Source organism: Thermothielavioides terrestris, chromosome 3 (genome assembly GCF_000226115.1).
Source record: "Thermothielavioides terrestris NRRL 8126 chromosome 3, complete sequence".
Lineage (NCBI taxonomy): Eukaryota > Fungi > Ascomycota > Sordariomycetes > Sordariales > Chaetomiaceae > Thermothielavioides > Thermothielavioides terrestris.
In genome coordinates, this window is record NC_016459.1 from 2,045,154 (window position 1) to 2,066,617 (window position 21,464).

Below are 21,464 nucleotides of genomic sequence, written 5' to 3' on the forward strand. Positions count from 1 at the left end.
TTGAATAGTTAGATGGTTGAGGTGCAAGATACAATGGACTTGCAAGCTAAGGACAGCTTTTCTGTTTGTTCGTGGGGGGGGCAATTGTTATACGCAGTTGTGGGTCACCTGTGGCCACCTGTGGCCAACTGCGCAAGTGTGGGCCCACTGGGCCCACTGGGCCCACTAGGCCCCACAACAGTGCATAGGCCACCTTACGCACAGGCCACTACACTCCTGTATTTAGGCAGGCACTTGCCCGCATTCTACACTCTTGCAATACATCCATCTTGCACTCCTCCAAAGCTCCTGCTTGGTTTGAGTGCTCTGCTACCTTGGCTGACGAGGTCGGGTAGCACCCACTTTGTTCGTATAACAATATCGAAAGCGTCTAAGTCTAAGGAGAGAGAGGAAAGCTATTAATATATAGGTAGAAAACTATATTAAAATACCTTAGGTAGTGCGTATAGACAATTTATAGTAGAGCTACAATTTGTAGTAGAGCTATAGAGTCTATACGCTATAGGGTAAAACGCAGTTCGCTTTATTAGCGTGTTTTTCCTTATTGGCAAGTCAACCCCTCCTTCCTAATCTAGAAGTCTACTCGAATCCTATAAATCTACTAACTTAGGAAGTTATATAAGTATATAGTTATGTAACAAGTCTATACGCAAGTTATATAACGGTGGTTAGCGTGCTATGCCGTTATATATAGGATTTGTCCTCTAGAAGCTATATAAAGCATATCTCTAGGCGGACATTAAGAAATATAAATTCTATACCACTGAGACTAAGTTCCTTAAGTTTATCGTTAATATCGAAGGCGTCTAAGTAGACTTAAAGAAAATTAAGACAGTAGTTTCTTAGAACCGACCTACTACTATATAAGGAGTATAAACCTTCCTTAGATTCTACAACTTTTACTACTAATTTATCTATAAGTATAGAAGGATTATATAACCCCTATAGCGCTTAACTGTTAAAGGAAAACTATTTAAATAGATTAAAGAGTATAAGGAAGCTTTCTAAGAACTTAAAAAGCGAATAACTAATACCCTACTCCTTAAGTACTACGACCCTACTAAGGAGAGTCGAATTAAAGTCGATATATCTAGCGGAGTTATAGCTAGAGTCTTCTAGTAGAAATACAACGATAGTTAGTACCCTATTATATTTTTCTTAAAAACAATATCTAGACTAGAAAGTAATTACCCTATCTATAACAAGGAACTCTTTACTATTGTATATACTATCGAGGAATAGTACCTAATACTACTTAGTCTCTAATAGTAGTTTAATATCTTACTCAACTACTATATATTGCAATACTTTATATAGAAGAGGCTACTTAATATACAACAAGTAGGATAGGCTAAGCTCCTCTCTGCCCTAGATTTTTAAATCGTCTACCAACTTAGTAAGTAGAACGCTATTGCCAACGCCTTGTCCTATAAAGCTAAAGAGCTCGCTACCTAGAAGGAAGTCTAAGAAGCCTATTATACCTAGACGGTCCTCTATAAGAGCAAACTAGACCTATAGATCCTAGAGGAACTAGAGTTACCGCCTAAGGAGCCTACTAAATACAATTTATAGTATATAATCTATTAAATCGAAGCTAATAAATCTAAGCTATCTCGCCTATAATGACTTAAAGGATATAAACTAGTAGATACTATCTTTAAAGTAAACTAGAAAAGTAAAGCCTTAGAGAGCTTCTAAGAGCTTGCCTACTGTCGCGCATAGTATATAGGGTGCCCCTAGCCTTTGCAGGGCAAGGATGTCCTTTTGCCCGTTGTGACAGTTATGAGCCCGGTTCGCGCAGTGGTCTTGCATCTCGCCGGCCGTTCCCTGCGCATAGCAGCCACAACACGCAAAGGTCTATGGTTCGAACCACAGTCCGACCGGCTCGGTTTAGACCGTCGACGCCCTAGCGTGCAACGCTGATGGGGACCCTGGTCGGGTTACGGAAAGCGGAGAGTCTGGGAAAACAGAGACTTGTGCGTTTGGCAGCCCTTATGATTGGTTGTGCGTTTGGCAGCCCTTGTGGTTGACCCCCAAGGTCTGGGGGGGTGTGTCGCGCATAGTATATAGGGTGCCCCTAGCCTTTGCAGGGCAAGGATGTCCTTTTGCCCGTTGTGACACCTACTAAAATAATACCAACTAGACTTTAAGCGACAGTAGCCTCCTACTAAAGGGAGGAAGGCTAACAATTCTATTAGATAGTTACTTATAGACCTACCTATTAGCTAAGATCTATAACCAAATCTCTATAGCCTACTTAGGTAGGAATAAGATATAAGAGTTAGTCTAAAGACAATACTTCTAGCTAAGGTAAATAGAAGATATCGACAAGTTTATCTAGAATTGCTAAACCTATTAACGTTCCTATATACTCTACAATAAGCTACTAAGCCTCTTTAAGCCTTTAGAAGTCCCTATAAGACCTTGGCAGTATATTACTATAGACTTCTATACAATGCTTTAAAATAAATTAGGCTACAACTAAGTCTTCGTTGTAGTAGATCGCTTAGGGAAGTATAGTTACTTACTCTCCTATTATAAGACTACTATTGCTAAAGAGATAATATAGCTCTACTATTAATATATTTGATATACTTATAGAGCTCTAGAATCAATTACTTTAGACTAAGGCCCTTAGTTTATCTTAGTATTCTAGGACAAGTTCTATAAAATCCTTAGAATTAACCTACACCTCTTTTCTTTAGAGTACCTCTAGATAGATAGGTAGACCGAAATTATAAATCAATACCTCGACTAGCGCCTATAAGTATTTATTAACTATTTCTAAGATAATTAGTTAGAATTACTGCCTATAATCGATTTTATTTAAGCTATTTTATTCTATTTGTCTACTAGCTTCGCTTTATTCGAGGTTAAGACTAGTATACTCCCCTAGATAACCTATAATTAGTAAAAGTATACCTAAGAATTTAGTAGTACTAAAGATAAGCTTAATTGTACTAAAGCCTAGGAGATACTCTCTAGAATTAATTCCATTGTCTAATTCGCTAAAGAAAGTATATAGAAAGTCTAAGAAGCCTAAAAGCGATAAGCGAATAAGTATCAACGACTAGAAGAATTTAAAGTTGACTAAGCGGTCTATATTATAAAGGGCTACTAGTAGATAAACCAACTAAATAACAAGCTTAATTACCTTATCGCTAGGCCTTTTCTAATTATCGCTAAGAAGGGTTATTCCTATAAGTTAAAGCTACCTAAGATCTAGAAGATATACCTAGTATTTACCTTAGATCAACTCTAGAAGGTACTAAATAACCTATTACTAGGCTAAGAACCTTAGCCTAAGCTACTGATTAAAGTAGATAGCGAATTAGAATAGTAAGTCGAAAAGATTCTTATCTCCTAAATATTTAAAGAGAAACTCTAGTACTACGCTAAATAGATTGGTTAAAGTAAGGATCTTAAATAGTATAATACTACTAATTTTAAAAATATACTATACCGCCTCTAGGAATTCTATATAGTATTCCACTATATAGCTAGACTACTATAACAGTTACTACAATAGCTAAAGGCTTATAAGGAGAATTACTTTAATAACAAATACCTAGATACTAATCTACTAGTATCTAAAGGACAACGCGACCTAACTTAATCTAGGAGACGTCGTATATATGTATAAACCTACTATAAGGTCGTAGGATAACATTTTATCCTAGCTCCCTTATATACCTACTAGCCTAGATACAACGACTTATATAGCTTAGTAGGCTATAGGGCAGATTTCTAAGTCCTATAGAACTCAATTGTATAGACTTCGTAAAAAATAGGCTTGTAAGCTAATTCTTCTAATTACCAACAGCTAGCAGAGGACTATAACACATCTATTGTATAGGTACAACGTTTTTTCGAAGACAGGGTAATATAATAATATAGTACACTAACTACTATTATATAACTTGCGTATAGACTTATTATATAACTATATACCTATATAACTTCCTAAGTTAGTAGATTTATAGGATTTAAGTCGACTTCTAGATTAGGAAGGAGGGGTTAACTTACTAATAAGGAAAAACACGCTAATAAGGCGAACTACGTCTTACCCTATAGTGTATAGACTTTGTAGCCCTACTATAAATTGTAGCTCTACTATAAATTGTCTATATATACTACCTAAGGTATTTTAGTATAGTTTTCTACCTATATATTGATAGTTTTCCTCTCTCTCCTTAGACTTAAAGTCTTCGTCAATCGAAGATCAAGTTAGCTACAAGTCATCTAATACCTGTTTTACCTTGCTATAACAGAGGTCGAATCTTAGAATTAAGTCGATAGGGTCTATAGATTAGCCTTAGAAGTCCTTTATAAAGATCAAAGTCTCGAGTAGTGTCCTTTTAACGCTAAGTTTCTTAGCGATTCGCTTTATATAAGTTCGATTAAAGAAGGTATAACTATTCGCTCTAGAGTTAACAAGTATAATAATAGTAATACTAGTTCTATTAATAGCTAATATATAAGGGAAGGAGAGGCTTTAACTACTTATAAGCTATTAAAGGTCTATCTAGGTAACTGCTAACCTAATATCTAGCCCTAAACTAGAGTCTACTTTCTTTAAGGCTCTTAGTTTTCTAATTTAATAGTCTTAGTTTTATTTTCTTTAACTAAGCTCGTTATCTTCTCTAGGTCTACCTCTATTTTCTTAATTATAGCTACAATACGTTTTAGGTACTACGCCTTTATATAACTAGTCTCCTAACAATAGAAGCATTTGCCTTCTTCTTTTAAGGTATTACGCTCTTTCTAAAAGAGCCTAGAAGATCCTAATTTACCCTTTCCCCTACTAGAACTATCTAGCTAAAGGGTCTTTTCTTTCTTCTTTATAAAAGCTAATCCTCTATTTAATTGTCTAGATCCTAATTAGTTGGATTTTCTATCTTTCTAGTCCTTCTTAGCTATTTCCTAAAGTAAATAGAACTAATAACTAAGGTAGGTAAAGTCGTTAAACCTAATATTTAAGTCAACTAGGTCTCTTGCTATCTAGAAATATAGGCTCTAAGAAAGTTGAATATAGAACTCCTCTTTCTATTCGTCTTTAAGCTTCTTAGACTTAGTAGTAAAGTAGACAAACTTAGTAAGGAATTCGCTATAGGGTATAGATCCTATCTTTAAGACTATAAAATCGTTTTTTATATAGTAGAGCTTAGTAGAGTTAGTATAAAATTCGTCTAGGAAGTCGAACAATTTGTTGAGATTAGTAATTAGTTTAACTATATCTTCTTTAAAATAAGGTATAAAAGCCTCTATTGCTTTACTACTAATAAAGGACATTGTATATCTGAATTTTAGGTCCTCTATTAGAAACAATTTATAGTTCTCTTTAATCTTCTAGAGTATAGCTACCTTTTAAACTAAATACTTTAAGTCTTTGCTATTAGTAAACTTCTTAAAGTTAGTAATCTTTATAGTTTTTATATAGGCTATAGGTTTAGAAGTCTTTTTAGTTATTGAGATTAGACAATTAGGATTATATAACTTTATATATATCTTAGTTTATATTAGTTCAATTTAAGTTAAAGGTATAGCTTAGCCCTATAGATCGATTATATTAGTAATCTTCTTAAGGAGCTCCGTCCTCTCGGCTTCTAATGCTATCTTATTATATAAGAGTACTTCGACTTAGGTATATAAAGTAGAAAGTTCTTTAGGGTTAAGGATATTGCTTTGTTCTTACTTAAACTACTAAACTCTTATAAGTAGCACTACTATCGAATTAGCTAGTGCATTGTAGGTAACTTATAGGGCTATAACCTATCTAATTGCTATATTGTACTATATAATAATCGATTAGATTATTTTAATAAGATTGTTGCTTTATAACTAATCGACCTATTTAATATTCAATGGCTAGATCTCTTTAAAAGCGATTAGTTTGTTATCCTAAGAGAAATAGACAATAGCGATATACTTATTTTTAAGCCTTAGATAGCATTTAATTAAATCTATCTCCTATTCTTTAGCTAAATACTTAATCTAGCTAATTTAGTTGAAAAACTTAAGAATAAGATTTATAAGTTTATATTCTTTAATTAAGTTAATAGTCATTTAGATTTAAAAGTTAAACAGAGTTAAATCGCTAATCTTTAATTAAATTTAAGTACCTTAGCTACCTCCTACATTAAACTTATAGAGATCTACTAGATTAATCTTCTAAGTGTTCTAGCTCTATTTAGTAGGCCTAGGAGTATAACCTACGTTTTCTATCTCGCGAACTATTATTAGAATTATACCTCTTTTAGGACTTCTTTTATTGATCGATATAGTTAAGTCGCCTCAATAAGGTAATTATACTATTTACCGCTAGTCGATTAAAGGTTACTTTGCTATTAGCAACCTATTGTACGTTTAACGGTTTGTCCTTAGTGCTAATTAGTTCCTAGCCAACCTGTTGCATTGTACTATTAGCAAGTTAAAGGTTCTATTAGAGATTTAGGTTCTCTAGCTAACTAAACTAGTCCTATTAAGAAGACTATATTAGATATTATATCACCTTTATAGGCCTATAGTAGTAAGACTTAAAGTAATATTACAATAAGGTAAAACAAATGCTAGATAACTTATAGCTAAATTGATCCTCGATTGACAAAGACTTTAAGTCTAAGGAGAGAAAGGAAAACTATCAATATATAGGTAGAAAACTATGTTGAGATACCTTAGGTAGTATATATAAACAATTTATAGTAGAGCTATAATTTGTAGTAGAGCTACAAGGTCTATATACTATAGGGTAAGACGTAGTTCGCCTTATTAGTATGTTTTTCCTTATTGGCAAGTCAACCCCTCCTTCCTAATCTAGAAGTCGACTTGAATTCTATAAATCTACTAACTTAGGAAGTTATATAGGCGTGTAGTTATATAATAGGTCTATACGCAAGTTATATAACAGTGGTTAGCGTACTATACCGTTATAGCTAGCCTACCTTAGTAGAGCACTTCCTTAGACGCTACTCCTTTAATTCGTCTTCCTAGCTTCTATACTATATATTCGCCTCTACTACCGTCGTTATCTAAGGTTAAGGTATATAGAACGTAAGTAGGCGATTAAGGAACTGCTCCTTTATACGCTTACGCTACTCCTATACAACCTTATAACTTATATCAAAGGCTATATAGGCACCTCTACAGTTGACGTACTTTGGCTAGTGCCTAGCTAGGTTAGTCTTTATAGAGCACTACGCTTCCTTCTCTTTTACAATATTACTATTGCTATACACTATATAGGTATAAACTAGATAGTATACCTCCTCCTCTTTATAGAATACCGCCTTATACCCCTATTTTCTATATTTAAAGTATAAGATTGTATACACTATGCTTTTAAAGCGTTTATAAAGGTAGACTATATAGTTGAATAGAATACTTTAATCGATAAGCCTTATAGCTTCTTTAACTATATAGAGCTCGACTAATATATATATTATCTATAGCCTTTAACCGCCCTCAGTGCTACCCTACAATATATATAGCCTTATATATATAATCTAGACTTTGTTCTCCCTTACTAGGTCTACTACTAGGCGGCTAAGGTTATCTCTATACCTCGTTAGAGTAGCTAGCTAAACGCCCTTCGCTAATACTACGAAAGTATAGCGCTTAAGCACTATAGTCGCCCTAAATATAGTAGTAACCTATACCTTATTGTCTTTGTCGACGAACTACGCCTAGCGATTCTCTTTAAATATAACTACTACGTTCCCACTCCTTAGCAGCTTCTATACTATAATAGCGCTACTTCTACTACGTCCTATAGTCGCTTATATCGTAGCTATAGCTATATTGATAGCCTAGACTATATCCTCTATACTCCTATTAACAATATCTATAGGCGCCTACCCAAGGTCGACTATAAGCTTATAGAATAGCTTCTTTAATATATACTATATATAGCTCTTAAATAGCTAAGACGCCAACGTCGTAGCTATACTCTACCCTACTACCTAGGCCTAAGTCCTTGTCTAAGCACCCTTAACGCCTACTTATAGCCTAATCTTATTCTTTATCTATATAACCTCCTCTTTTATATAGTCGACATTCTTATATAGCTCGTATATATTATAGGGGCAGTTTAGCTTATCTTAGAACACCTTATAGTAGTATATATATATAATAGCTTATATATATAGTTATATCTCTAGTGACACTAAGGCATAGAATTCTTATAAAAGCCTTGATCTTCTATTGCTAACGCTTTTAATATATATATTTTAATCGTTTATAGCTTCTATAGAAGGGAGCCTAAGTCTTCGGTCGCGTTGGTTAGGGTACTTACGTACATTAGCTATAGTGTCGCAACTCGCAACGCTTACTATTAGGTCACCGCCATCGCCACTACGACCTACGTAGCCGCTATGCCCCCTCTACGATATTGTAGACAGGGGTAACTAGGTACGCTAAAAACGTTCACATTGTCGAATTCGATTTTAGCTCAACGGTTCTTTCGCAATTGGCGTTCAAGTATAAAGAAGCTCTATACAAAGACTTACTAGGTATATCTTCTAAATATTAAGAAACTTTAGCTTATAGAAATGTCCTTTCTTAGCAATAATTAGAAAAAGCTTAGTAATAGAGTAGTTAAGCTTGTTACTTAGTCGGTTTATCTACTAGTGGCCCTTTATACTATAGACCTTCTAACTAACTTTAAACTCCTCTAGCTATTAGTACTTATCCACTTATCGCTTTTAGGCTTCCTAGGCTTTCTATATACTTTCTTTAGCGAATTAGATAATAGAATTAACTTAAGAGAGTATCTTCTAGGCTTTAATATAGTTAAGCTTGTCTTTAGCACTATTAAATTCCTAAGTACGCTCTTACCAATTGTAGATTATCTAGGGGAATATTCCTATCTTGACCTTAAATAGGGTAAAGCTAGTAGTTAAGTAGAGTAAAATAGCTTAAGTAAAATCTATTATAGATAGTAGTTCTAACTAATTATCTTAGAAGTAATTAATAAATAGATATAGGCGTTAGTTGAGGTATTGATTTATAATTTCGATTTGTCTATCTGTCTAAGGGTACTCTAAAGAAGAGAGGTATAGATTAATTCTAAAGATCCTATAGAACTTATCCTAGAATACTAAGATAAACTAAGGACCCTTGTCTAAAGTAATTGATTCTAGGGCACTATAAGTCTATTAGATATATTAGTAGTAGAGTTATACTATTTCTTTAGTATTAGTAGTCTTATAATAGGGGAGTAAATAGCTATACTTCCTTAAATAGTCTACTATAATAAAGACTTAGTTATAGCCTAACTTATCTTAGAGTATTATATAGAAATCTATAGTAATATACTACTAAGGTCTTATAGGGACTTCTAAAAGCTTAAAGAGGCCTAGGAGCTTATTACGAAGTATATAGGAACGTTGGTAGATATAGCAATTCTAGATAAACCTATCGATATCTCCTATTTACCTTAGCTAGAAGTATTATCTCTAGACTAACTTATATATCTTATTTCTATCTAAGTAGGCTATTAATATCTAGTTATAGATCTTAGCTAGTAAATAGGTCTATAGGTAGCTATCTAGTAGGACTATTAGCCTCCTTCTCTTTAGTAGAAGGCTACTATCGCTTAATGTCTAGTCGATATTGTTTTAGTAGACGAGCTCTTAGAAGCTCTCTAGAGCCTCGCTCTCTTAGTTTACTTTAAAGATAATATCTATTAGTTTATATTCTTTAAGTCGTTATAGTTAAAATAGCTTAGATTTATTAGTCTCAATTTAATAGATTATATACTATAAGTTATATTTAGTAAGCTCTTTAGGTAGCAACTATAATAGTATAGTACGCTAACCACTGTTATATAACTTATATACAGACTTGTTACGTAACTACACGCCTATATAGCTTCCTAAGTTGGTAGATTTATAGGATTCAAGTCGACTTCTAAATTAGGAAGGAGGGGTTGACTTGCTAATAAGGAAAAACGCGCTAATAAGGCGAACCGCGTCTTACCCTATAGTATATAGACTTTGTAGCCCTATTGCAAATTGTAGCTCTACTATAAACTGTCTATATATACTACCTAAGGTATTTTAGTACGGTTTTCTATATATATATTGATAGTTTTCCTCTCTCTCTTTAGACTTAAAGTCTTTGTTAATCGAGGATCAATTTAGCTATAAGTCATTTAGTACTTGTTTTACCTTATTATAACATTACTTTAAGTCTTACTACTATAGGCTTATAAAGGCGATATAATATCTAATATAGTCTTTCTCGATAGGACTAGTTTAGTTGGCTAGGAAACCTAAATCTTCGATAGAACTTTCGACTTATCGACAATATAGTACAATAGGTTAGCTAGGAACTAATTAGCACTAAGGATAAACCGTTAAACGTATAATAGGTTGCTAATAGCGAAGTAACCTCTGATCGACTAGTGGTAAGTAGTATAATTACTTTATTAAAGCAATTTAACTATATTAATCAATAAAAAAAGTCTTGAAAGAGGTATAATTTCGATAATAGCTTATGAGATAGAAAATGTAGGTTATACTTCTAGGCCTATTGAACAAGGCTAGAATACTTAGAAGATTAATTTGATAGATCTTTATAAGTTCAATATAGGAGGTAACTAAGGTATTTAAATTCGATTAAAGATTAGCGATTTAACTTTGTTTAGCTCTTGAATCTAAATAATCGCCGACTTAATTAAGGAATATAAACTTATAAATCCTATTCTTAAGTTTTTCAACTAAATTAGCTAGATCGAGTATTTAGCTAAAGAATAGAAGATAAATTTAATTAAGTGCTATCTAAGGCTTAAAAATAAGTATATCGCTATTGCCTATTTCCCTTAGAATAACGAACCGATTATTCCTAAGGAGATTTAGCTATTAAGTACTAAATAGGTTAATTAGTTGTAAAACAACGATCTTATTAAGATAATCTAATTGATTATTATATAGTATAATATAGTAATTGAATAGGCTATAGCTCTATAAGTCACCTATAATATATTAGCTAATTCGATAATAGTGCTATTTATAAGAGTTTAGTAGTTTAAATAAAAATAAGGTAATATCCTTGACTCTAAAGAACTTTCTACTTTATATATCTAAGTCGAGGTACTTTTATATAATAAGATAGTATTAGAAGATAAGAAGATGGAGCTCTTTAAGAAGATTACTAATATAGTTGATCTATAGAGCTAAGCTATACCTTTGACTTAAACTAAACCGATATAAATTAAGATATATATAGAGTTATATAATCCTAATCATCTAATTTCAACGATCGAAAAGACTTTTAAACCTATAGCCTATATAAAAACTATAAAGATTGTCAACTCTAAGAAGTTTACTAATAGCAAAAACCTAAAGTATTTAGTCTAGAAGGCAACTATATTTTAGAAGATTAAAAGGAAAGATAAATTGTTTCTAATAGAGGACTTGAAATTCGGATATATAGTGTCCTTTATCGGTAGTAAAGTAATAGAGGCTTTTATACTTTACTTTAAAGAAGATATAGCTAAGCTAATTACTAATTTCAATAAATTATTCGACTTCTTAGATAGATTTTATACCAACTCTACTAAGCTCTACTATATAAAAAACAATTTTATAGTTTTAAAGATAAGATCTATACTCTATTATAAATTCTTTACTAAGTTCGTCTACTTTACTACTAAGTTTAAAAAGCCTAAAGACAAATAGAAAGAAGAGTTCTATATTCTACTCTCTTAGAGCTTACGTTTCTAGATAGCAAGAGACCTAGTTGACCTAAATATTAGCTTTAACGACTTTACCTGCCTTGGTTACTAGTTCTATCTACTTTAGGAAATAGCTAAAAAGGACTAGAAAGATAGAAAATCCAACTAATTAAGATCTAGACAATTAAATAGAACATTAGCTTTTATAAAAAAGAAAGAAAAGACTCTTTAGCTAGATAGTTTTAATAGAGGAAAAGCTAAATCAAGATCTTTTAAGCTTTTTTAAAAGAGGTGTAATACCTTAAAAGAAGAAGGTAAATACTTCTATTACTAAGAGACTAGTTATATAAAGGTATAGTGCCTAAAATATATTATAGCTATAATTAAGAAAATGGAGGTAGACTTAAAGAAGATAATAAACTTAGTTAAAGAAAATAAGACTAAGACTACTAAATTAAAAAACTAAAAGCCCTAGAGAAAGTAGACTCTAGCTTAGGGCTAGATATTAGGTTAGTAGTTACCTAGGTAGACCTTTAGTAGCTTATAGGCTATTAGAGCCTCTCCTTCCTTTATATATTAATTGTTAATAGAACTAGTATTACTATTACTATATTTATTAACTCTAGAGTAAACGGTTATACCTTCTTTAATTAAACCTATATAAAGTGAATCGCTAAGAAACTTAGCGTTGAAGGGACACTACTTAAGACTTTGATCTCTATAAAGGACTTCTAAGGCTAATCTATAGACTCTATCGACTTAGTTTTAAGATTCGACCTCTAAATCGATAGGAGAATATAGAAAGATATTCTATTTTTAACTCTTAATATAGGAAAGGAGTATTAGCTATTACTAGGCTAATAGTAGCTTATTTACTATAATATTCTACTAGATACTTACTAATATTAATTTATTTAGCTTAAAGATAAACTATATAATCTAGAATAGAGTTATATCCTTAACATTCTTTATAACTCTCTTGTTTCTAAGGCACTAAACCTTGAACATTAAAAGGATATTAAGTAAAGAGACTAAACGATAGAGTGTTAAAACTAGCGTTAGAAGGCTTAGTAGTAGTTATAAATACTAAAGTGTAGAGAGTTACTTTCTAAACCTATATTTAATAAATTCTACTAATTAGTATAGCCTACTAAAGATCTAGGAATATATTAATTAGTATAACCTAAAGCAAGCCTAGGATTATATAAATCGGTATAACTCGAAGTTTTTAAAATATATATTAATAGGTATAATTTTACTAAACCTCCTAAGAAACCTCTTTAGAAAGTATCGTTTAGAGGCGTATAGGACAATAGCCTCTAGAAGATAGACTAGGCATTAAGAGGCGAAGAATTTATTCCCCTAAGAGCTTATACTCGACCTATAATACCTAAAGAAGAGGAGGAATAGGCTACCTCCTAGGTAGAAGAGGGTAAGCGACTATAGATTCTTAAAGATCTAATTAAAGCTATAGTTCTCTCTATTATAGCCTTTAACAAAATGTTCCTTAAGGGAAACTAACAAGGAAATTCTATACTAAGATTTATTACAATTACCTAGATCGACTAAGCTATTGAGGCTAAGAAGATTAGTAAACTTCTCGACAACGAGGATAAAGAGGTCTAAGCCTAAGTCGAGGAAGCGATTACAAAGTACCTTTACTTTATTAAATTTACTAACGTATTTTTAAAGAAAGAATCTAACGAAATATCTCTAAAGCACAAATATAACTATAAGATTAAACTTACTAGACTACTACCCTAGCGAGTAAGCCCTTTATACTCCTATACCTTTAATTAGCTAGAAACTATAAAGAAGTACCTAGTTAAGAACCTATAAAAGGGTTTTATTAAGCTAAGTACCGCCTTATATAGCTCTTTTATACTTTTCGCTATTAAAGGAGATAGGATTTAAAGGTTCTATATTAATTACTAAGCTCTAAATGCGGTTACTATTAAGGACTACTACCTACTACTTTATATTAATAAAACTTTATAACAACTAGGAAATACTAAAATCTTTATTAAAATTAATATTCGATAAGCTTTCTATTAGATCTAATTTGCCCCTAGAAACAAAGATCTAATAACCTTCTAAACCCACTATAGCCAATTCTACTATAAGGTCCTATCATAATAGATCTACTACCTTTTAACGATTTGTCAATTGCTAGTTCTTTAAATACCTTAACGTATTTATAACCACTTATATCGATAACCTAATTATCTACTCTTAGAATAAGGAAGAATATTGTAAATATATACAATTTGTCCTCTAGAAGCTATATAAAGCAAGTCTCTAGGCGGATATTAAGAAATACGAATTCTATACCACTAAGACTAAGTTCCTTAGGTTTATTATCAGTACTAAAGGTATTTAAGTAGACCTAAAGAAAATTAAAATAGTAGTTTCTTAGGACTAACCTACTACTATATAAGGAGTATAAGCCTTCCTTAGATTCTACAACTTTTACTACCAATTTATCTATAAGTATAGAAGGATTATATAACCTTTATAGCGCTTAACTATTAAAGGAAAACCGTTTAAATAGACTAAAGAGTATAAGGAAGCCTTATAAAAGTTTAAAAGGCAAATAACTAATACTTTACTCCTTAAGCACTACGACTCTACTAGAGAGAGCTAAATTAAAGTCAATATATCTAGCAAAGTCGTAGCTAGAGTCTTCTAATAGAAATACAACGATAGTTAGTACCCTATTACGTTTTCCTTAAAAATAATATCTAGACTAGAAAGCAATTACCTTATCTATAATAAAGAACTCTTTACTATTGTATATACTATTAAGGAATAGTATTTAATGCTACTTAGTCTCTAGTAATAGTTTAATATCTTATCTAACTACTATACATTGCAATACTTTATATAGAAGAGGCTATTTAATATACAATAAGCTAAATAGGCTAAGCTCCTCTTTACTCTAGACTTTTAAATTGTCTATCGACTTAGTAAATAAAACGTTATTACTAACGCTTTATCTTACAAAGCTAAAGAGCTCGCTACCTAGAAAGAAGTCTAAGAGGCCTATTGCACTTAGACGGTCCTCCCTAAGAGCAAGCTAGACCTATAGATCCTAGAGGAACTAGAGTTATTACCTAAGGAGCCTACTAAGTACAACTTATAGTATATAATCTATTAAATCGAAGCTAATAAATCTAAGCTATCTCGCCTATAACGATTTAAAGGATATAAACTAATAGATACTATCCTTAAAGTAAACTAGGAGAATAAAGCTTTAGAAAACTTCTAGAAGCTTATTCGCTAAAATAATACCAATTAGACTCTAAGCGATAGTAGCCTTTTACTAAAGGGAAAGAGGCTAACAATTCTACTAGATAGTTACCTAAGAACCTACCTATTAGCTAAGATCTATAACTAGATCTCTATAGCCTACCTAGGTAGGAATAAGATATAAGAGTTGGTTTAGAGACAATACTTTTAGCTAAGGTAAATAGGAGATATCGATAGGTTTATCTAAAATTGCTAGACCTACCGATATTTCTATATACTCTACAATAAGCTACTAGGCCTCCTTAAGCCCTTAGAAGTCTCTATAAGACCTTAGTAATATATTACTATAGACTTCTATACAATACTCTAAAATAAGTTAGGCTACAACTAAGTCTTTATTATAATAGACCACTTAAAGAAGTATAGTTACTTACTCCTCTATTATAAGACTACTATTGCTAAAGAGATAGTATAACTCTACTATTAGGATATTTAATATATCTATAAAGCTCTAGAATCGATTACTTTAGACTAAGGCCCTTAGTTTATCTTAATATTTTAGGACAAGTTCTATAAGATCCTTAGAATTAATTTACACCTCTCTTCTTTAAAGTACCCTTAGATAGATAGGTAGACTAAAATTATAAATCAGTACCTTAACTAACGTCTATACTTATTTATTCACCATTTCTAAGACAATTAGTTAGAATTATTGCCTATAATTATTATTATTATTATTAATCTTATACCGAAGAGGCACTTAGCGCCTTGCCACTGAGGGCAAACGGTCCCTCCACCTCTATATACACCACTTATATATAGCGCCTACGCTACGTTCTTGCTATATAGGGCGGGCCTCCCTAGTTCCTTCTCTCCAACTCGCTAGAACTCACCTTTCTAGCCTAGTAGCGACAGAGATATAGCGGCCTATATAGCCCGTTGTATACTACTTATATACGTAATATGCTCTTAGCGTAAGTGCTATAGCTACTAGGCACGCTATATACTTAAGGGGAGTGGCTAGAGGCCAACCTTCCTACGCCTCCTCCTCTTGTTATTACACCTCTCGCTTACGCCCCGGTCCTCGTAGCTAGCCGCTAGAGGCTCCTCTACTACGTTGTCCTAGTTGCTATGCTCTTGCCGTATATTTGTAGAGCTTTCCGCTAATCCCCTATATTCTACCTTGCCCTCGACGTTTAGCTCGAACGCTAGCTAGTATTCCTATAGACGCCTAGTGTACATTAGCTATCCTATAAGCCTCTAAGCGCCTCTTCTACTCCTAAGTAGTATAAGCAATATATATTGATCTTAGATATAAGGCCTTCCTATAGTAACTGTGGGGTCCCTATAGTATATTGTAAGGTAGGCGATAGTCTTAGGTGCCTCGCTATAGCGACAAAGTGGTATAGGCGTATCTAGTACCCCCTTCTAGAATAGGAACTACCTAAGGCCAATAGCCCTAGTTTATACCTATATAAGGAGGGAGCTTTGTATTTTACTAAGATTCTTATATATCTATAGCATTTAGGTAAAGGGTTCTAAGGTATATAGGTCTACTACTTCTCTATAGTACACCCTCTCTAGCCTCCTAGCGTCTATATAGTATATCTATAGCTCTCTATATACTTTCTACTTCTTTACTATAGCTATATCTATATTAATATATAGCTATAGCTCCTAGGGTCTTTAATCGTCGTCCTTATTGCTCTCGCTCTACGCCTCTACTACTATCGCTAGACGGTATATAAGGAGCTAGTCCTTAGCCTATAGTTGCCTCTACTCTATAGAAGACTCCCTTATAGCTAGTCCCGCTACAAAGGTATAGTATATATAACGCTACTTCTTTAACCTTAACGCTACCTTTATATAGATATTATATAAAAGCTATATAAACCTAGTTTTCTAGAGCCTCTACTTAATATACGCTACCTAGCGGTTAAGATATAGATTAATAGGGGGTACCTAAGTCTTACTTTCTAGGTTATAGACTAGTATAGCCTTATATACACTAGTAACTACCTAGAGGTAGCCCAACTATATTATACTAAAGCTATATATAATCCTATAGAGAGTCTCTCTAATTAGCGTTGAAGTATACTACGCTACTACCCTATATAAAAGGACGTTCCTAATAACCTTTATATAGATCTCCTAAGCTTATATAATATATACTCTATACGTCTTTGCTATAAGTCTTATAAAGGCAAACTTCTATATAGCTATCTTAGCTTTAACCGCCTTCTTATATATCTAAAACGAGAGCTTATAGTCTAGCTATACGCCTAGGAACCTCGTTAACTCTATAGATATAAGTCTTAGCTAACCTTCGCTAAGGATATTAACGACCTCTATATATAGCTGCTACGCCCTTATAAAGTGGATAAGCTTACTTTTCGTTAGTTCGAACTATATCTCTTGTTCTATAGCCCATTTCTCGTATTTAGTAAACCCCCTCTCTAGTATATAGTAGTACACTAGTATATCCTATCTAAATATAAGAAGGTTAGTATTATCTATATACCTAACTATTAAAAGCCTAATATATACCTTAAGGGTATAGAACAAGGGGGTAATAAAGAGGATAAATAGCGCTAGTAATAGCGGCGAGCCCTTAGTATACCTTACTATAGAGTTGTAGGCTTGGCTATAATCCTATTAAACTATAGATACGCTATATAATCTTCGAAGTAGCTCTTTAAGAGTATAATTAGCTTCCTTTCAAAGCCTAGTTCCTAGAATATATATAGTAGCTAGATCTAGTCGACCTAGTCAAAGGCGCCTTTTAGGTCCAATTGCAATAACAAAGTATAGGCGTTATATACCTATACTATCTTTACTATATTAGTCACTACCTAGATTACTACCTTTATAGACCTATACTACTAGAAGCCTATCTATATCTCTAGAAGCAGCTTATACGCCTTAGCTATATATATTACTTAGTCTATAATAGCTACTTCGATAATCTTACTTACTATACTAAATAGCGATATTAGGTAGTACGCCCTAACCTCTGTTAACTATTCTAGAGACTTCCCTAGTTTCCTAAGGACGACTACCTATATAGCGTAGAATTTATATAGAAAATGCTCTAGTTTAAAACAAGTATATATAATCGCTATAAGTACCTTTAACAGCTTGCCCTCCTTATTATAGGCCTTAAGAAACTTATTAGTAAAGAGGTCTTCGCTAAATACTTTATTTGATCCTATATAGCTTATAATCTTTGTAATCTTAGCTTTATAGACCTCCTAGTCGATAGGCGTAGTATTACGAAAAGACCTTTTAGGCTAGTCTCGGTTAGGGATACTATTGTACTACACCTATAGTATAGGAAAGAAGTGCTCTACTAGCGCCTTAGCCTTCTAGGTATATATTATAGCGCTTTAGGGCTCGCTAGGTCCTAGCTAGAGCGCTAGTAGCGCTAAAGGCTTAGGGCATTAGTAGCTTTAAAGCGATATCTATCTTTTAATGTTTTATATTAGCTTTTGCTCCTTCGACGCTCTAACGAATAAGTAACGTTAGTATAGTATCTACGACCAATAGGTATAGCGTTTAAAACGCTATACCGCTTTACAGTAATACGTTTAGGAGCTTGCTATATAGCTTAATCGCTAAGCGCGTTTAGCCCTCTTCGCTTCTTATATTGCCTTGTCGACTTTAAGGTTCTACTATAGTATATAAGACCCCTAGTTAAGCTTATAGTATAAGGCTACTACGTCTATAATGCTAGTTAACTTATATATAAGGGTATCTACTATATCTTTAAGTTCCTTTACTATATTAATCTCCTTTAGTAGAGTTAGGAACTAGGCTTTAGCCTTATACCTTTTATAGTCTAATAGCACCTAGCTATAGCCCTATAATATAACAGCTCTATCGCTACTCCCCTTTAGTAGCACTTTAGCTACCTAGGGTATATAGTCTAAGCCTATTAAGTTAAGAGGTCCTAGCTACTAAGTACCGCTACCCTACGTTGCCTAGATATAGTCGATTATACTATCTCTATTGCTTTACTATACTTAGGTAGGTATACTATACAATATATAAAGCTTAAGCTTCTATTCTACTATAATCTAAAGTAGTATACTCATTAACTGAGAGGTCCTATTATACTTATCCTATATTAGGTAATAGGCGTTGAAGTCGCCTATAAGTATATTATACCCCTTTAGCTTCTACTCTACTAGAGTATAGAGTAGCGACCGCTACCTTAGCTCCTAGTTAGGCAAGTAAATGGACTATACTATAAAGGGGTCCAATTCTTCTTTTTTAAACGTTATAGCCACCTAATCTTCTCCCGCCTTAGCTAACTATATTATATAGTCGAGACGCTTACTTATATATAGCGCCACCCTACTAACGCTATATACTATCTTATACTAGCTACCTCGCCTATAGGGCAGGGCTAGGGGGGTTGTATCTAGGCGAATTGGCGGCTCCTAAATCGTTACTAGGTCGAACTCCTCTCTACCCTCTAGTAATTAGTTAAAGCAATTTCTACTACTATTGGTATTCTAATAGAGCACTCTTAGTGTTATAGCTATATACTTAGTATAGGATAGAGGCCCTTAGTTATTACTATATTAGATTATAAAGTTAGCTCTATACTTATACTATATAGAGGTACTGTTATAGCAAGGCAAAACAAGTGCTAGATGACTCGTAGCTGAATTGATCCTCGATTAACGAAGACTTCAAGTCTGAGGAGAGAGAGGGAAACTATCAACATATAGGTAGAAAACTGTGCTCAAATACCTTAGGTAGTATATATAGACAATTTGTAGTAGGGCTACAATTTGCAATAGAGCTACAAAGTCTATATGTTATAGGGTAAGACGCAATTCGCCTTATTAGCGCGTTTTTCCTTATCGGTAAGTCAACCCCTCCTTCCTAATCTAGAAGTCGACTCGAATCCTATAAATCCACCAACTTGGGAGGTCATATAAGTATATAGTCATGTGATAGGTCCGTATACGAGTTATATAACGGTAGTCAACGTACTATACTGTTATATTACCCCCCCCTTGAAAAAGCGTTATACCTATACGATAGATATATTACGGTCCTCCACTAGCTGTTGATAATTAGAAGAATTGGCTTATAAGCTTATTTTTTACGAAGTTTATACAATTGAGTTCTATAGGGCTTAGAAATCTGCCCTATAGCCTACTAGGCCGTATAAGATGCTATATCTAAGCCGGTAGGTATACAAGGGAGCTAGGATAAAACGTTATCCTACGACCTTATAGTAGGTTTATATATATATACAATGTTTCCTAGATCGAGTTAGATTGTATTGTCCTTTAGATACTAGTAGATTATTATCCGAGTGTTCATTATCGAAGTAATCCTCCTTATAAGCTTTTAGCTATTATAGCAATCGCCAAGGTGGTCTAGCTATATAGAGGAATTCCTTATAGAACTCCCGAAGGCGGTATAGTATATTCTTAAAATTGATAACGTTGTACTATTCGGGGTCCTTGCCCTAACTGATCTATTGAGTGCAATACTAGAGTTTCCCTTTGAATATCTAAGAAGCAAGAATCTTTTCGACTTACTATTCTAATTCGTCGTCTACTTTAATTGGCGGCTTAAGCTAAGGTTCCTAACCTAGTAACAAGTTATTCAATACCTTTTATAGTCGATCTAAGGTAAATACCGAGTATATCTTCTAGGTCTTAGGTAGCTTTAGCTTATAGGAATAACCCTTCTTAACAATAATTGGAAAAGGCTTAGCGACTAAGTAGTTGAGCTTATCGCTTAGTTGGTTCGTCTACTAACGGCCCTTTATAATATAGACCTCCTAACCAACTTCAAATTCTTCTAGCCGCTAATGCTTATCCACTTACTACTTTTAGGCTTCCTAAGCTTTCTATATACTTTCTCTAGCGAATTAGATAGTAGAATTGATTCTAGAGAGTATCTTCTACGCTTTAGTACGATTAAGCTTATCTTTAGTACTACTAAATTCTTAAGTATACTTCTACCAATTGTAGGTTATCTAAGGGAGTATACTAGTCTCAACCTTGAATAAGGCGAAGCTAGTAGACAAATAGGGTAAAATAGCTTAAGTAAAATCTATTGTAGGTAGTAATTCTAACTAATTGTCTTAGAAATAGTTAACGAAGAGGTGTAGACGCTAGTTGAGGTATTGATTTATAATTTCGATTTGTCTATCTGTCTAAGGGTACTCTAAAAAAGAGAGATATAAGTTAATTCTAAGGATCTTATAGAACTTATCCTAAAATATCGAGATAAACTAAGGGCCTTAGTCCAAAGTAATCGATTCTAAGGCTCTATAAATATACTAAATATACCGATAGTAGAGTTGTACTATCTCTTTAGTAGTAGTAGTCTTATAGTAGAGGAGTAAGTAGCTATACTTCTTTAGACGGTCTACTACGACGAAGACTTAGTTATAGCCTAACTTATCTTAAGGCATTGTGTAGAAGTCTATAGTAACGTATTGCTAAGGTCTTATAAGGACTTCTAAGGGCTTAAAAAGGCCTAGTAGCTTGTTATAGAGTATATAGGAACG

At 33.2% G+C, this 21,464-nt stretch overlaps 1 protein-coding gene across 1 annotated transcript; it reads left to right on the forward strand.

The window, feature by feature from the left end:
* Nucleotides 1-11,426: 11,426 nt before the first annotated feature.
* THITE_2052168 (uncharacterized protein) lies at nucleotides 11,427-14,486 on the forward strand (the record flags this gene model as incomplete). The annotated part of the gene is made up of 2 exons (XM_003654149.1): nucleotides 11,427-11,588; nucleotides 14,385-14,486. Coding segments are annotated over 2 exons (264 nt in total), but the record flags the coding sequence as incomplete, so codon positions are not given.
* Nucleotides 14,487-21,464: the final 6,978 nt, after the last annotated feature.